This window comes from Corythoichthys intestinalis, chromosome 9, assembly GCF_030265065.1.
Source record: "Corythoichthys intestinalis isolate RoL2023-P3 chromosome 9, ASM3026506v1, whole genome shotgun sequence".
NCBI lineage: Eukaryota > Metazoa > Chordata > Actinopteri > Syngnathiformes > Syngnathidae > Corythoichthys > Corythoichthys intestinalis.
The window spans coordinates 549,562-568,438 of record NC_080403.1 but is presented as its reverse complement, the minus strand read 5'-3'; the positions used below and the strand labels follow the sequence as shown (position 1 = coordinate 568,438).

General features: G+C 39.2%; 1 protein-coding gene across 3 annotated transcripts in view; it reads left to right on the top strand.

The window, feature by feature from the left end:
• Positions 1-15,860, top strand: part of mtmr14 (myotubularin related protein 14) — a 65,023-nt gene extending 49,163 nt beyond the window's left edge. The window contains exons 13-20 of one of the 3 annotated variants that reach the window (XR_009064375.1): positions 1,112-1,148; positions 1,248-1,318; positions 1,470-1,528; positions 1,977-2,109; positions 2,335-2,511; positions 11,210-11,270; positions 11,375-11,441; positions 12,192-12,339. Coding sequence is in view for 1 of the 3 variants with exons in the window: in XM_057845598.1 (XP_057701581.1) it covers positions 1,112-1,148; positions 1,248-1,318; positions 1,470-1,528; positions 1,977-2,109; positions 2,335-2,511; positions 12,192-12,398; positions 15,151-15,331 (865 nt within the window). In the remaining 2 variants the exon portion in view is untranslated. Of the gene's footprint in view, positions 1-1,111; positions 1,149-1,247; positions 1,319-1,469; positions 1,529-1,976; positions 2,110-2,334; positions 2,512-11,209; positions 11,442-12,191; positions 12,399-15,150 lie in introns of those variants that run through there. The other 2 variants (XR_009064374.1, XM_057845598.1) reach the window with 2 other exon arrangements.
• Positions 15,861-18,877: the final 3,017 nt, after the last annotated feature.

Sequence of the window (18,877 nt, the reverse complement as noted above, 5' to 3'; positions counted from 1 at the left end):
CTTTGAACGCATCTAAATTGAGAAGAAGAAAAAAAGAATGACAATAATTATTGCCTTGACAGGCAACGACCACAACGCAAAAAACATTTAGGTGTGGCAGGCCAGACTGGCATCTTCATCATCATTATCATCATCTTATTTTTTATGTTAAATGGATAAGTGGTAAGAAGATGACTTTTAGTGCCACGAATGAATGAATGAATTTATTGTCATTGTCATCATCATCATCAAAATCAAATCATTATGAAATCATTAACAGTTTCAGCGTGTGGAACATTTTTCAGAGTGTGGAATTTTGTTAACCCGAAGGACGAAGATGAAGACAGACAAGGAAGACGGGAAAAGCAAATGCTTATCGGAAACCCGTCCCCCATCAGCCCGGGTCGCACAAACAGCATATTGTGTATCAATCCAGTCATTGTCTAACGCATTTCGTTCAAAAGTCATTGATTGCCATGGAAATTTCGCATATTGTCAATTTGAGTTCATTGTATCAGTTGAAGTCCAAGTAGATGAAGGGAGGGAAAGCCTGGGGTGCAATGGAGGCTCGCGTGTGCAGTATCCGTTTCAGGAGGTTAGTCATCATCATCCCTTGCCCGGTTTGGTCTAGCGTGTCTCTCATGATCACGCAGCTCCGCGTCGATTTTTGTGACCAGTCGTGAGGCGGCGTCACTTAGCGTTGCTTGCTCCTTCATCACCTGTGCCAATTTGTCGCCGTTGTGACGAGCAACCTCCAGTATCTCATGGAGTTGGTTCTTCATCCTCATCGAGAATCGGCGAACCCAGAGGGCACCAAGAAGCAACAGGAAGGCGAGAGCCATCAGAGCGCCGAAGATATACAGGTCCTCTGCGTCCTCTATCTGGAGGGACGTCAGGCATAACGGCCTCCATTTACCCCAGGCATCCTCCACAATCCTCCACAAATGTCTACATGACGACAAATAAGCTTACTTTCTTACTGTTAGGGCACAGGGCTGGCACATTTCGGCACATTACACTTTCCAATAGAATCCTGCTTAGCCATAGTTTTATTCAATGTGCAAGTTTTGTTTTGGTTCTCACTTGGTCAGACATTTTTAACATTTTTACGTCCTTCTGCTTTTGTTTTTAGTCACATGCTTCCAGATCGACTCTCCAAGGGAGAAGAGGTACATTAACAGTTTAAATCATCAACTGTTAAAGATACTTCAATAAGTCATTTGGTTTTACTGTTCACCTTTTGATAAAAAAAATTCTTTCTCCTTCAGATTTTCTTTTTTTGCTTCAATTTTTTGAAGCACATTGTCTCAGAGAAGTTCTCTGCTATTAAAAAACAGAGGTGTGTTCATTTGTTACCTAATGGGATATTTATTTTTCCCCCCACCTTAATTACTGATTTACACAATATGGTCAAAATAATTTCCAATCATACAACACAAAATGCCCTCTTGGTTATATTTTTTTCCTGAAATCTTTTGCTTTTCTCGCAGAAGGAAGAGCTCCCACTGCAGAGATGGGGATTTTACATTTGAGGACGTCTGCCAATTAAGTAAGTCAGTACCGGTAGTAGTTCTAGACTAACATTTTTTTTTTACTAGGAGCATAGTTGGCCCTAACTTAAAATTTTAGGGGCACAAGCAGAAGATTCAGGGGCACACACTGTAATTCGACATGCCAAGTTTTCCTCTCATTTTCACTGTTTACCCGAGAAATACTTTCATAATAAGTGCATAAAATCACACTTATAAATCTGTATTTTAATCTTTACCAGTTTTGATATCAACCAGTTACAAGCTAAGTTAACATGTGCCTATTTTTTCTAAAGATAGTCATCGGTGTAAGTAATTCATAATTATGTATCCACATATACAGAGGCACACCTGTTATAATCTCCATGCACCCAATTTTACAAGATAATTGTATGTGTGTGAACATTGGTTTATAGGAAATTCATAATAAAAGACAGTGAGACTGAGCCCTTTTCTTTTTGTTTTCAGAGTCTCGGGATCGTGGAAGTGTGACAAGTCTGAGCAGTGACTTTATGCTCATCACTGAGGAGGTGGGTGTGACTTCCAGCTTCACAAGTGACACTGTGGACACCTTCTACAGCCAGCCCTCACTTTCCTCTTGGTTAGTGTTACACACCGTTGAACTTTGAGCTGATTAAAAAAAATATATATATTGGAAAATGGGTTAGGTATGCAAAATTGCTTCAAATACATTCATATGAGAAAGTGATACCAATTATTAGGCTCTTAGTTGCCAAACAGTGCATATACCTGTGCACGCTGTCAATCTAATAATCGCTAGAATTTGAGTTCATTTTTTTTCTTTACATTATTTTCCCTTACTCAGGAAAAAAGGCACCACCTGCTCTCCTCAAATGGTCGTGTGGAACAAACAAAACCCTGGGGATGACCAGCTCCCACATCCCCTTAGTGAGGCCAGGTCTTCCAGTTCGTCCTCATCCAACCACTCGGAGCACGCCATCACGCGCACTGGCAGCAGCCCATTGGCTGTCCCTGGCCAAAGGTAACTGTGTAGATCAGACATGTCCAAAGTGCGCCCCGGGGGCCAAATGCGGCCCGTGGTCAAATTTCTTCCGGCCCCCAGCATCTGTCATAAAATCAATAACGTCTGGCCCACACACAGACTTAATAAATTGGTCAACAGTACTGCTACCAGCATACGTATGAAGTAGGTTACACACTAAATGCTGCTCCTCATTTACCCACTAAAAGGCAGCAGCACTCGAAGGAACATTACCCAGTGTGACCCTTTACTTCCAATTTTCTAAAATGGCGACAATCAACAAAAAAAAGAAAGTTGACTGCAACGGCCAGCGCTTCAAGGATAGGTGAAAATTGGACTATTTCTTCACTAAAATACGCAACAACTGTGTCTGCCTCATTTGCAAAGAGACAGTCGCTGTTTTTAAAGAGTTCAGTGTGAGGCGATATTACCAAACAAGACACGCTGACATGTATGACAAGATTACAGGGAAGATACGCAGCGAGAAACTGAAGCTAGTTTAACTTCACAGCAGCAGTATTTTGCAAGAGCCCTAGAGTCGAAAGAGAACACCACAAAGGCTTGTTGCGAGATCAAATTTGCTTAAATATATTGTTCTACGTAAAGGACGTCAGCCAAGGTCGGCCCCCCACATTTTTACCACACCAAATCTGGCCCCCTTTGCAAAAAGTTTGGACACCCCTTTTGTAGATGGAACTTTAAAGTAGGACTGAACAATTTATCATTTACTGATCAAAACTGTGATTTCAGACAACCCGAAAGCTATTTGTACTATCAAACAAATGGTTTCTCTTCCATTCTGCAAAGCACACCAATAGGAACCAAAATGCTGTATCAATATTAAACTGCTCCTTGTCCTATGCGATTAACATAAGAGTGATCATTTGGTATTGGAAGGTCCTTAACAGACTATCAGATGGAATTCAGAGAGCCGCAGTTGCATCGGTAACTTTTCTTACTGGGTGGATCTCGCCTATTTTTTCAGGCGTATAGTATCATTCTAAAGCACATTTAGGTAACATTTTTACCTTTTACCAAAAGCGCTTCATCTCGTTCGCGACTACGAGAACTTGTCTTGGCATCATGGCTGTCTCAAACAGCTGGAAAAGGGACTCTTGTCTCATTAAGGAACCCCCCCCCCCCTTCTCCAAGTTTTCAGAGTTCAGTCATTTCTGATGAAGTCTGTCATGCTTTCAAAGTGTAAAATGAGGAAATCCTCTATTGTATCCAAATATACATTTGCTCTTCGACATTTTGCACAATTATTTGATTAAAAAGCTACTACGTGTGTTTTTCCTCCGACTTGTAGTCTGCCAAATCGCTAAGTGTTAGCTAAGCTGTAGCATTACCTGCAACTTTTCTTGAAGGGGAGTGGAGGTGGTGCGCAGGGGAGCGGAGCTGTGCAGCACATGTCAGAGCACAGGATGAGCTCGGGAAAAGAGGAAGAGATAGATACCACCGATCGGTTCAGCAGCCCTCACCGGCAGACTGGAGCGATATGACGATTTCTCAAACATTAGGTGAGTGGTTCATAAAACCACTCTGAATATCTTTTTTAAAAATGGAATGACCATATAGCACAGGCATGAAAATCTCTCACCTTTCGGCGAAATTCGCCGTTTTGAAGTCAAAAAGGGCGACCTACGTGAATTGCGTAGATCCGAGGAGAAATTCTTTTTTGGGGGGGGGTCGGGAGGTTTTATTTAATTATTATTATTATCATCATCATGTGATTAACTTAGTACGTAAACTGAGCACTTAAGAACACAGTCAGCAAATCCTTCTAGATGCTTCGCTGATGACAACCAATCATCGGCCCAAGCTGCGTTCCATTATTCCAAACGCGCGCACTCCTTACTGTACATGGAGTGCTCGGAGAGCCTTTGGTTGCATTGCAAAGCTGCGAAAACAAAAAGCAGGCCTTATCCACACCGGGGCAGACCATAGCGCAGCATACACACTTGCCTGTATTTGCCAGCAGATTGAATTTGGTGAGTAATGGTTTCAATCGTTTTCACATTTTGCGATATAAAAAAGTTAGTGCCATTCGTTGCAGCTTGCGTTGAACACTGCCAGAGCTAGCCAAATCTCCCATGAAAAAAAATAGCTCCTGTTAAATTGGCGTCAAGCTTGTGTATTTAGCGGTAATATAAACGAAGAAACACACTGTTGAGTCAAATTAAGCGGTATGCTCTCGGATGGAGGGGGCGCCTCACATCGCTCCCGTCGTCCGCCGGAGACGCGTTATTTTCGGCTTGGATTTGAGCTGACGGCCGGTGTTGGCACAACACCGGCCCGACGAGTGTTGGGAATGAGTCCTGCTTCTTAAAGCTTTTCAGAAATACAGGGATCCCTCGTTTTTCGCGGTTAATGGGGACCAGAACCCGCCGCAATAAGTGAAAACCGCGAAGTAGCGCCCCCCCCCCATTTTTTTGTGCGTGTTCAATGCATTTATTCAGATTTTACATTGGAAAAAAGATACATATATATAAGACATGTTTTTCACTTTTTTCACCAAAGTATCATTTATAAATGGTTTTCAAGCACTTCAAAATGTAAGAATTATGATAATTTTTAAACATGTTACTGCCCCACCGAATTATTTTTTAACAAGAATAAAGTAAGAAAATGCTTGGCTTTATTAAATGCTTCATAGTGAGTCTACTCAAACCCTCTCAGGCTTTAGTAAACGGTGATTGACACATGTGCAAAGTTTTTCTTTTTATATATATATTTTTGTTTGACGCAACTTATTTGATTGAATAATAAAGACACAAATGTCCTAGCCAAAATGTGGCCCAAACGCATAACAACATTACTTCAATGGAAAAATTTGTTTCAATCAAGAAAAATAGTTTTCAAATGTTTTGTCTCAAATTTATTTTTGCAATCAAAAACAATTTTTTTTATTGAAGTGACTTTTTGGGGATTAAAAGTATATACTGTATTTTGATTGAAGCAACTTAGTTTTTGATAGAAGTAACTTTGTTTTTTGATTGAATAATAAAAACAAATCTACCTCCATCGTTATTGAGAGAGAAAGAAATTAAGAAAGCTTTAAAACTAAAAGCTACTGGGGAGTCTGTTTTTTTGTTTTTTTAAATATTTATATTTCATTACATAGACATGCGTCGTAGGGAAAGGAGATTGAGGGATAAAAAAAGGAGTTAGATGAGGCTGCTAAAGGCAGTGGATACCTCATCAGGTGGGTGAATAGCAGACCTGGTAAGAATAAGTTTGCAAGGATAGTCGGGTATTATAAACACAATTACAATGTTATTTTTCTATAAGATTGTTATGTCATTGCTTTATTAATCATTAGGTGCTAGAGTTGTTAAGTATGGATAATAATGAAATAATAGTTTTAAGAAAACTGTGCTGTTGGTGGCTCAGTGACCATCTGATGTGGTTTGTTCTCAGATGAACAAGTTGAGGAAGGAAGTTTTGATGCAGAGGTTGAAGGAAGAAAAGAGGCAGACTGACTGAGTCGCAGCCAGAAAGTGTTGATGACAGTTTTGATTTCTATTCACTGTTGCCCCCTCCCAATTAAAGTATGTCACAGTCACAGCCAATTATAATCTAAAGCTGGTTAAAATTGAAGTTATGTTGTTTTAAGGTGTATTAAATACTTGTTCATGTGCCCCTTTTGATCTACGAGCACCCGCCCCTCCACCGGCCTCTGCACGGCCCTGCTGAAACACAGTGTGGGTCGACAGAGCTCAATATTTTGTTGGGGTGTACAGTGTACTGGAACATATTTCCTCCAAACCCTTCTCACCTTTTTAACCCCTGACCCATTTTCATGCCTGATAGCATCATTAAAAGCTCCAAAAAGTGAAATTTGAATGCAAACCCCCCTTGTAGGTCTCCAATCCCTGGCTCATCAGCAGGTCACCCCCTGTTGATTTTGAGGCATCTCGTACTTCCTGTAGATATCGGATCACACTCTGTTTATTTTGGGTTCACTTCTTGTTCACATTGGATCATTTACTGTGGATCTTAAGGCATTCAAGGGTCACTTATTGATTTTGAGGCATTTCAGGGTTACTTCCGGTGATTTTGAGCCGTTCCAGGTTCACTTGTTGTAGATATCGAGTCACTCCCTGTTGATTTGGGGACATTTAGGCTAATTTCCTGTTGATATTGAGTCACTTCTGTTGGAAATAAGTAGGAGTGAACGCAAGTTTTTGTGCTCTTGAAATGAATGGTGAATAGAGCCATTGGAACTCAATGGGAAATTGTGTCCACTAGAAATGAATGGGTATGTTTTTAGCACATTTTGGCCCAACCGTAGTTTTTGCTTATAGCAAAAACTATAAACTTTTGTTCCCCTTTGTGTCCTAAATTTTTTTTATGTAGAAATGATGTGATTTGGATAAAAATTGTAAGAAAAGTAGCGTTTAGAATTTTATTTTATTTATTTATTTTTCTTTTAAAAAAAAATCCCCCAAACGGGCAAACGGCCATTTTTGGGGGATCAAATGAAAGAGAGCCTGTGTTGCATGAGAATTCCGGTCGTGTATGATGTGAAACTGTTGGTGAAACTGTTTTGGCTGGAAAGGAAGGCCATTGGAAAAAAAACTGAATGTTATGGATAGTAGCTTTTTCACAACATGCAAAGTTCCCATCTACAAGTTCAAAAGGAACGCTCTCTAAATGTTCAATCAGTCGAAGCGCATCGCCAGAGATATTTCACTGGGGCGCTTGCCCCAATATTGATCTGCAGTGCCCCAGTATAAATTTCACCGGTGGAAAAAAAAAACTACTTTGGACTTTAAGTCTATTAAGCATTATCTACAGAATGCACCTATTTAATATGGCTGTGATAGGCATATGAGCACATTCGGGAGATATGCTGCGTTCATGTATGCTTGAGTCTTAGTTCCCAAGTTGAAAATTGGTTCTGATGTGTAGTAAAGTCGTAATGATGTAGGATGAAAACTAGAGCTGAAACAAGTACTCGAGCAACTCGAGTAACTCGAGTTTAAAAACTGATCCGAGTAATTTTATTCACCTCGAGTAATCGTTTATTTTGACAGGCTTAAGCATCACGTTTTGCTCGGACTACTTTTAATGCGGGACAACGCGCTGTCACGTGCGGAGAGGAAGAAGGGGGAAAAAAAAACTTACTGCAGCTGACAGCCGCCACAAACGACGCCGACGTTGCCAAATACTAGCCGCACGATGCTACGTTGGTAACAGCTAGCGTCTGATGCGTCTCATAAAGATCACATGTATGTTGAACTAGATGCGCAATGACAGACTCGGCCGCGTCTGGGCAGCGTTATTAAACAGCCGCCATCTTAAAGCAGTACAGCGCTAATAAAGAGCGCTAAGCGCTAATAAATAAAATTAACGTTACTGTCGCTACTAGCTCACGTAAAGTTAGCCCTGCGGAGGACTAGGTTTCAATTAATTATGACCACTGTCGTTGCGTGGCTAACGTGTTTTACATACAGGCTTTAACATAACATAGCATTGTGGAGTGATGAGGGTGTAAAATAAAAACTTAATCATGCTAACTATCAATTTTAGCTCAGTAGTCATTGCTGGATAAAACACCAAGTAGCACTGGTCCCTAATGTGCTCCAGTACAGCCTGTATCATACATTTATTTTGAACACTGCAAAAACTCAAAATCCTATCAGGACTTACATTTTAGACTAACTTAAAACTTAACTAGAACTTAAAAATGGCGTGACACAAAGAAAAATTCAATTGAAACACGAGGGAAAAAATCCTAACTTTTAAGTGATGTGTGTTATCAAGCGTAACGGCATTTTTAGGTAATATATATATATATATATATATATATATATATATATATATTTTTTTTTTTTTTTTTTTTTTTTTTAATAAGATCTAAAAGTTTTTTGAGTGAAAGCAGTGAATTAGTCTTTTTTTTTTTAATTCTAGCTACAATATACATCGAAAATAAAGACATTGATTGACTGAAAATGGTTCAAGATTAGATGAAATGTCTTGTTTTCTCATGTATATTTATAATTGCTCTTCACCTAAAAATATATTTGTTTTATCCGATTACTCGATTAATCGATAGAATTTTCAGTCGATTACTCGATTACTAAAATATTCGATAGCTGCAGCCCTAATGAAAACATATGGTTGTGAAGGAAAAGAGAGTTGATTCTCCTTTTTACGGTTTCTTTAATTCTTTTAACGAAGTGGAAATGACGACACACAATTCAGGAGTAGGAATCATGCTGGCTTGCCAGGAGAGTCTACTGAGGTGTCTCGAGTAGAAGTCTCTCGACCTTCGATATCATACAGTTTATGTTTGCGTACCAGACTGTTAAGAGAACCAGCGGGCAGTCTAGTTCCGCCTCCTAGATAAGACCGTGCATATTATAACATCTCAGGCTTAACTAGGGGAGTTGAAGATCTCCCTGTACGACCTCAGACAAAACAAAGAGGTACTGTAGCCAGATGTTCTGTTGTGAAAACAAAGAATTGCGTGTGTGGGAAATGTTAGTGTGTGAAAAGATTATAGCTCCACCAACACGTGAATGCAGCATGAACATTACGTTGTGTGTGCTAATTATGCAAACGACAGTGCAAATGACATCTTCCCACCTGCTTTACAGGTTGGTGCCAGATAAACTGCCCATCCTTGTTGTTCGTTTTTGTTGATGTTTGTTTGGTCGCCTATTCCCATGAATTGTGAATTTAAATGGTTCAACTTTACTCTTTACGTATCAGGCAGATAACGGGGTAAACTACTGTTCGCAAATTGAAGTTGCAGATTAGCTGCTGTCTTTGAGTTTACTGGCTATGAATACAATGACAATTAAATGCCATTTGAGTGACAGGCTCTCACTCAAGAGCTTTGTCTAATATTATGTTAATATTATATGTGGTACGGTGGTATGAAAAAGTATCTGAACTTTTTGGTATTTCTCGCATTTCTGCATAAAATCACCATTAAATGTAATCTGATTTTTGTCAAAATCACAGAGATGTGAAAACAGTGTCTGCTTTAACTAAAACCATCCAAACATTTATAGGTTTTCATACTTTAATGCGGTAACCATGCAAACAATGACAGAAGGGCAAAAAATAAGTAAGTGAACCATCTGCCTAAGGTGACTTAAAGAGCAATTGAAACCAATTTTTACCTAACAATTTTAAGTCAGGTGTGTGCCCAATCACCGAGGAGTGGTTTAAAGCTGCACTGCCCACTATAAAACACACGCTTGGTAAGAAATGCCTTGATGAGAAGCATTGTCTGATGTGCATCATAGCTCGGTCAAAAGGGCTGTCTGAAGACCTGTGATCAAGGATAGTTGATTTGTATAGAGAGGGAAAGGATACAAAACCATCTCTAAAAGTCTGGATGTTCATCAATCGACAGTCAGAGAAGTTATCTACAAATGGAGAGTTTGGCACTGTTGCTTCTCTCCCAAGGAGTGGCCATCCACCAACGATGACGCCAAGAGTTCAGCACAGAATACTCAGAGAGGTTAAAAAGAACCCTACAGTGTTTGCTAAAGACTTACAGAAATCACTGGCACAGTCCAATATCTCTGGGCCCACATCAACTATATGTAAAACAATGGCCAAGAATGGTGTTCATGGGAGCACTCCACGGAGGATGCCACTGCTGTCTAAAAAAAACATTGTTGGTCGTTTAATGTTCGCAAAAAGACACTCCACAGAACGTTTGCCTAAATATTTTGTGGAGTGATGAAACCAAAGTTGAATTGTTAGGGAGTAACACACAACGTCATGTGGAGGAAAAATTAAACAGCTCACGAATATCAACACCTCATCCCCACCGTGAAGCATGATGGGAAAGAGCATCATGATTTGTGGCTGTTTTGCTGCCTCAGGGCCTGGACAACTTGGAATCATTAATGGAAGAATGAATTCAAAGGTTTATCAGGATGTTTTGCAGGAAAACCTGAGGCTATCTGTCAGATAGTTGAAGCTAAAAAGAGGATGGATGCTGCAACAAGACAATGATCCAAAACACAGAAGTAAATCAACTTCAGAATGGTTTCAGAAGAACAAAATACACGTTCTGGAGTGGTCAAGTCAAAGTCCAGACTAGAACCCCATTGAGATGCTTGGCATGACCTAAAGACAGCGATTCATGCCACACATCCCAGGAATTTGACTAAACTACAGCAGTTTTGTAGAGAAGAATGGGCCAAGATCGATGTGCCAGACTGATCTGCAGCCACAGGAAGCGTCTGGTTGCTGCCTTAGTTATTGCTGCCAAAGGAGGGGGGCACAAAATATTAAATGTGGAAGGATTTTTCCCTTTCTGTCATTGTTTGCATACTATCCTCAGTAAAATATGAAAATCTGTAAATGTTGGGTGGTTTTATTTATAGCAGTTTTTTCATCTGTGTGATTTTGATAACGATCAGATCACATTTGATGGTGATTTTATTCAGAAATGTGACAAATTCCAAAAGGTTGATACTTTCTCATACCACTGCATTTAAACTGTTTCAATGATGATGCTATTTACTGCTATTTGTATATACGACCAAAATGAATAGCATCAACCCATATGATGAATTATTGCCTATCTTTGGGATATGACCTCAAACAATTTTGTACGTGTGTGCATCATAATTGTCAGCTGTTGTACAAGCATTTTATATGTTACTGCAGTCCCTGTAATCTGGAACAAGATGTATTATTTTCTATTTTTATTTTACTCAAACAGCATTACTCTTGGAAATGGATATTAGAAAGTTATTTGCTTGCAGCAAGGAGGAATGAGAGAGGTAAGCTAGGTAACCCACCTGGGCAACATGAACCACTTTTAGGTCAAAACTACCATTTGAAATGAATTGCATAAGTTACAGTGATATATCCCGTTTCTTTCCAGAAAGGGTAGAGCAGCAGAGTGTAGAAAGAGGTGAAGGAGAGAATGAAGTTGATGAGCGTCCGCAGAGGTGAATTGACCATCAACTAGGGATTTCCCAATTTTGATTTTGAATACTGATGTCTGGGAAACAAACAAAAAAAGTCACTTTATTTTTTTAAATACAGAAACTTATTTTGGTCAAGTGACTTTGGTCAAAAGGTAGGGTGAGAATAAATTAAATTATCCATAGTCCTTAAAGCGCTATTTCTGTCTTTTTGTGCAAACATTTTTTTTTGCACGTTTGCCATTGCCCGCCGTGCCCCAGTATTGTACTAGGTCTAGTGACGCCTTTGCCGAAGAGTGCGCGTGCCCTCTTCTTTCAAACTTGGAACATCCAGAAAACAATAAATCAGCAATTAATTAATTAATGTAATTAAACAGCCCTGAGACAAAATATGAATGAAAAAATGGGCTCTGAGGATCTATGCAAATACATCCTTGAAATATACCTACCAAATTCCATTCTGATCATTCCACAAATAGGTCATTTTAGTTAGTGTCCTCACCAAGAGGAAAAACTAGAAAAAAGCAAGTAAGTTTTTTTAGACCTCCCTCTGGGCGGTCAAAAAATGTATTTTAAAAAATAATGCATTCTAATTTTCTTCTGGTGCAGTCTCCCTCTCGCCCTGGGCTTGTGATAGGCTCCAATTGAATACACGAAATGTGATAATTGTTGGCATATTTATCTTTCAATGACGTTCATTTTCATCGTCCCTTAGTTGATTTGCTAAAAAATGAAATACTATCAGTAATGTTTGTCCATCATTTTTATCCACAGGTTTGCCACAGACTACACTCGGTCAGGTTCTTCTCTGTCCACAGACTACGGCAGTTGGCAAATCGTCTCTGGTTGTGGTAGCATCCACGATCATCCTTCTTTCCAGCCACCTTTGACTTCGGCCTCATCCACCTCATCTGCTGTGGACGCTCCCTACGACTCCCTCCTGTCCTTCAGCTTGCAGGAAGAAGGACCCAACGGAAGGATGTGAGTAAAGCTTCCATCTCACGTTTTTTTTTAGTGAGTGTCAAAACAGTGATCCCTCGCAGCTTTGCGGTTGACCTGTTACGGATTCAGTGGGTTTTAAAAAAATATTCATCAAAAAATAAAATTAAAAAAATATGCGTCAGATCATTTTGAGGCACCAGCGAGAATGTTTCGCAAGGACTTAACTCATGGGCTTTGTACATAACCAAGGGCACTCCTACAAGGCGCTTGATTGGTTCCTGGCATGAGATTGACATATGAGAGCACCATTGCAGCCTCTCCAATTATGATCAACCGACGAGACCACCAGTAAGAGTGGCTTCATCCCGCGAGCTGATTGGCTGTGTAACATCGCAGCCACCCCTATGCTGATTTACAAACAATAGAACAAATGAGAGCTGATTTATCTCATGAGCTGATTGGCTGTACACATCGCAGCCCTACCCTACCTTGTTTTATCTCCAGTTTCAACATGAGGACCACCCGGGGCATTTTCAGCAGTACTTTGCACTGTTTTTATCCACTTTTAGAGCACCCAAAGCCCGCTACAAACGTCCACAACCTCCAAAAGAATTTTATTTTTTTCAAGGAAGTTGACTTTTGAACACCCAGACAAGTATCAATAAATAGCTCAAATAAGAGAAAAGAATCAAACTCAGCCAAGGATTGCTTGCTTCGAAGGCTTTATAGATAAACAAGATATATATCAAGGGTACAAATGGTGTGATCCAGTCAAGTGCTGTGATCACGCAGAAGTACACGGTGATAATACAAGTCAAGCCTCTATATACTGAAGAAAGGGCGTTGCTTACTATGAAACGATATCTTCTACGAAACAACATAAGTGAAAGTTAATACTGCCCAACTCTGGTGATTTTCCACAGAAAAACTGAGCCTGACCTTGGAAACTAGCTCTAGTGTTTCCAAGAGGGAGTCAAATCACATGAGGCAGTCTACAGAAACCCATTGTATTATGTTCAAATAAATATATGTGCAGCACAATAACATGGATGGATACAGTCTCACAAATGAATATAGTTTCACAGCAGTTATGTGTTTTATAAGCATGAGTAAAATATTCTTTCACACCTTTTTTACCATTTTTTTTAACCCAAAAATGGAGCACTCTATCACCGCTACCCATCTATCACCTCCGAGGGGATATTCAGCAATACTTTTCTCTAGGAATGTTCCGAACACATATTTTGCGCCCGAGTCGGAGTCTCCTGATTTTGAGAATCTGCTGATACTGAGTCCCGATCCGATACTGAAAAGTTTTTTGTTTTCTTTTTTGACAAAAGTTTTAAGCATGTTACTGTACCACCGTGCCGTCTTCATAATGTGAAATATTTTTTAAAAAGAATAATGTAGAAAATTACTTGTCTATATTAAATGCTTTATTGAGTGAGTCCACTCAAATTGGCTCACGCTGCTGATTGACGTATTCGACACCTTTGAAGGTAACCAAGCTTCTCTGGCAAGACCAAAGCTTCAACAACTGTCAATCATTGTTTACTTTAACAAGCAAACTCCAGTGCACTGCTGACCAAGAAAAGCAGCAGGGGGGGAGAGTGAGAGCCTGTCTGAGCATGAAGCAATAAAACAAAAATACAGTGGTACCTCTACTTACAAAATTAATTGATTCTGGAAGTAGTTTTTTAACTTGAAAATTCTGTAAGTAGAGACACGTTTTCCATGTAAATTCTCTAATCCGTTCCATTCCACCAAAATTCAGACATTAATTTTTATATAATGCATCAAAACATGTAACAAATACAAGTTGCAATGTTTATTGTAGTTTATTGCACAATAAACATAAAATCAGAGTTGTGCATAATGCAAAAAACCAAGAATAGAGTAACGAATAAAAATTAATACACTCATGTAAAGCTGTCAGAACACGAGTGGCAAATGATGAGGGCGCTGGGATACACACATACACATACAGTAGAGGTCCCACTTAGCCAATTAGATTCCAGGAATGTTAGGCAAAAGCCAATGGCAGAGCAGCTATAAGTATGTTACGTTCTGTAAACTCTGCGAGTACCAGCCAAACTGTATTTTTGCCTTTCGTATCCTGAGATTTCTTTCGTAACAAGAGGCAATATTTTCCTGTTGAGGCGTGTCTTAACCTGAAAATTCTGTATGTAGAGACGTTTGTAAATAGAGGTACCACTGTATATTTTTAAAATTAAAAACCTGATCCTTTTCGGCCCGATTTCCGATCACGCGATTGGATTGGGACACAACTACTAACAATTTTGTACACGAGTGACTTTTACCAGATCCTATCTAGTTGGATTGATGCAGGAGGGTTGCGTCTCGCAACAAATAATAAACACTGTGTTTGTTTCGGTTGGGACGCGTTTAACCGCTTCTGGGAACGGGTCTGAATCGCAGCCCCTCCATCGCGGCTGACGGAGCGTACCAACTCTCTCAATAACAAAATTTTATTTTGACTTCACATTGACCTATAAAAGAATTGTAAATATCTCAAAAACGATAGCAGCACAAATTAAACCTTTTACGGCACAAACAATTGAGATCATTTTCATATAAATTTACATCTGATGGGGGGGGCAATTTCTCAGAGGTGCTATTAAATCCTACTTTGCGGTTTTTCGCGGGGGGAAAAACGAGGGATCACTACAACTAAAATGACTTCATTTCATGACGATGCGCAGATCTGATGTCAACGTCGTGCACGCGTGCCAACAGGTCAAAAATTTCTCTCTCCCTCTTCCTTCTCTAGGTGTCCCTACCCCTCACAACGTCAAGCCCGTCTAGAAGCCGTGCGGGAAATCTTCCTGGCAGCCTACAGTTCTACTGTTGGTCTGAAGTCTGTAGCATCCAGTCCCTCCGGCGCCATCACAGGCCTGCTTGAGCAGTTCGCCCGAGGCGTAGGCCTAAGAAGTACCAACGCCCTTGTCTAAAGCCCTTTTAATGTGATTGCTGAGACCTGTGCTTCATTAAATCCATTGATTTATGGACTATGATAAAGTGCCAAACATCCCCTTACGGTGGGGTTTTCTACTCTTTGTGAATCTGCTTGTTTATTTTTCCAAACTTTACATATAAATTTGGTTAATTTCTTTTAGCGTTTTTTTCTTGCACCACATCAAAAAGTAGTGAGGGTAGGGTTTGGAGCATGCTATACATTCAGTCAAAGGTTCTGTCACTTCACATGAATGAGACACTTAAGGGGGCACTACACCAAGAACATAGAGATCTTTCTAGAGATCTCACAAATACAATGTTATACATTGCAATGTATTATATAATGTTTGTGGTTACGTTTCCGCATTTTTTTTTCCAAACACAAATTTTGCTATAAATTCTCAGATTTGGCACAGTCATGAAGAAACATATGCTTACAATCTCAGTATTTTGAAATGATGGGCTTTAGTTTTCAATTTATTGACAGATGAATGCTACTGTACATTACCCAGTTGCCTTGGCAATGGGAAATAAAATTTTTCAAAAAAAAGTTTGGATTTTTTGTTGTTGCTGTATTTATCTACCTATATTGACAAAAAAGACTATTGTTTATAGCAGGACTAAGCATTTTTGCAGTAACGAGTTACCTGTATGAACCTGGTTACCTTGGTAACCACACACAATATTATACATTACAGTGTGTACCAAGGCTAAATGTCTGATTGGCAGAGGTGGGTAGAGTAGCCAAAAAATTTTACTCGCTACTCTCGTTACTTCAAAACAATTAGGGCTGTCAAACGGTTAAAATTTTTAATCGAGTTAATTACAGCTTAAAAATTAATCGCAATTCAAACCCTCTATAAAATATGCCATATTTTTCTGTAAATTATTGTTGGAACGGAAAGATAAGACACAAGACTGATATATACATTCAACATACGGTACATAAGTACTGTATTTGTTTATTATAAAAATAAATCAAGATGGCATTAACATTAACATTCAGTTAAAGCGATCCATGGATAGAAAGACTTGTAGTTCTTAAAAGATAAATGTTAGTACAAGTTATAGAAATTTTATATTAAAATCCCTCTTAATGTTTTCGTTTTAATAAAATTTGTAAAATTTTCAATCAAAAATAAACTAGTAGCTCGCCATTGTTGATGTCAGTAATTACACAAAGCTCGTTCATAGTGCTAAAACCCTTAGTCGCAACCAAGCGCCAGCAGAGGGCGACAAAACACAAGTAACAAGTACACATTACTGTTCTGTCATTTTAATCTGTTTGAGTGGGGCATGTGCGTTAATTGCGTCAAATATTTTAACGTGATTTTAAAAATTAATAAACGCCCGTTAACGCGATAATTTTGACAGCCCTAAAAATAATATTACTCAAGTAAAAGTGGTCATCCCAAAAATGTACTCAAGTAATGTGTAACATTGGGTCTAACTGTTTACAATGTTTGATTTTTTTAAATATATATTTTATTTTCTCAGCATAAAGTTATCTATATAAAATGGTTTTCCATGGTCAATCGGTGCCAAATAAAAACTAGGAGAGAGACTAAAATCTGCGTTTTCGAGTCATGTTGACAGCAGCGCTTGATGTCAAATACTTCATTTTATACGGTGCTTTAAAGACTACATGTGATTGAACAGGCCAGCGTGATCATCATTTTTCAAACAAACAAAACAAAAAACATAGTAGCCTTTGCTATGTTTGGAAGCCATTTAATGTTGTGAATCAACCGTTAAAGTTGTTAAAATTGCTCCTGTTTTTGCATTAGTTCCCTTCTGTCTACTTTCGACATGTGAAAGTTTTCAAACTGTTTGACCATTTAAAGATAGATTCAAGTCAGGATTTTGCCGATTTAGGAGTATTTTAGATAAAAAATTACTTAGGTTCACTAGGAAGGTTCACTACAACATAACCTTTCTGAGAAGTCAGTATACTGATTTAAGATGGCAGCTGTTTATTAACGCCACCGAGTCTATCATTTCGCATCTAGTTCTATATGCATGTGATATCTAGTGTAGCATCAAGTGGGCGTAGATTGTAGGCTGTCGGCTACAGTCAGGAAATATTGGAGCCACCTAGCCTAGCATCACGTTTGCAACAGCGTCACAACACTTGTCACTCCTTCCCACTCCCGCTCTTCTCTCTCTGTGTCTCTGACTTTTCTCGCGTCATTCAACCAACGTAGTAACGCATAGTAACGCACATTGTCTCGTTGCCAAAACGGTGACTAAATCGGAACGGAGGGGGGAAAAAAATGTAATGCAGGAAAAATGTACAGATTTTGAACGTACGGCGTACACATTTAAAAATCAGTGCTCACTTGTACAAACTACGCCGAAACCGTTACTATCCACCTCTGCTGATGGGTAATGTGAGCCCATTAATGGGGATGGGCCTCAGCACTTGTTGGCCATTTTGCATCTGGCCATTCACAAAAAAGCATTTAAGTCAATGGAGTATGCACTTTCAAATAGCTTAAAATTCAAAACACTTGTATGTCAGAAATGTCAAAATGCAGTCCTTTTACTGCATACTTAAGAATAAATAGAGCCCACCAGAGACCTCCTCTGAAGCAAGACGGACTTTGGTCTCGCTTTTAATTGTTTCGATGTTTGAGGACACCAAAACCTCCAAGTCTATTTAACGTTTTTGTTTTTTTTTTGCCAGTATTGATGTTTTGAAATGTGCCGAGACCCTATAAAAGCATTTCAAAATGATATTAGATAGGAAATTGGATAATATCAACATCAGTTTACGTTATCGGTTTTGGGCTAATATGCACGTTGTAAAAGTGAACGTAGAAGCCATTTCCCTTTGGACAAGGGCTGGTCACAGTGTTGCACAACAGTTATTCTTACTGACCATGAGATGTCTCTAAATTAGATGCTTGGCATTTGTTATGTGAGCAGACCATTTGCATTCATGATGCAAACATTAAATGAACAATAAATGATTGAAAAATAATGAAAATGTTAAGTCCGACCACATATATCAATATTAGTTTGATATTGGAATCGGATTTCTGGAGTCGGACAATATCAGGATACCGATTAAAAAGTAATTATTAACTCTAGTCCACCACAGTCACAGGTTATAAGATACTAGTCAGGTACATGGAGAGACACAAGCAAGTGGCTGGAATAGTGAACAGAAACATCTATGTGGACATGATTGAATAGAAATACCCAAAACCAAATAGGCCACAACAGAGAGTATGTAACTAAAAAAAAAAAAAACATAGTCTGTGTCAGTTTCAGAAACAAAAAAACAAAATACTTTTTCTTTCCTTCTCAACAGGGCAGCGTGGCAGCAATTGCTGAGTTTCTGCATGAACTTTCTCGGGATTCACTGACGAAAATGTTAGACTTAGCAGAACACGTTGACGCAGGAAATTCGAACACTCAGCACCTGGCTTACAAAACGCAGCAGTTGTTCGCTACAGAGCGCTCATGCAGAACCTTGGTAATCACTGCCATGTTGGGAAGGAAGGAGCAACAGACCCCACTCACATGACGTCACAACC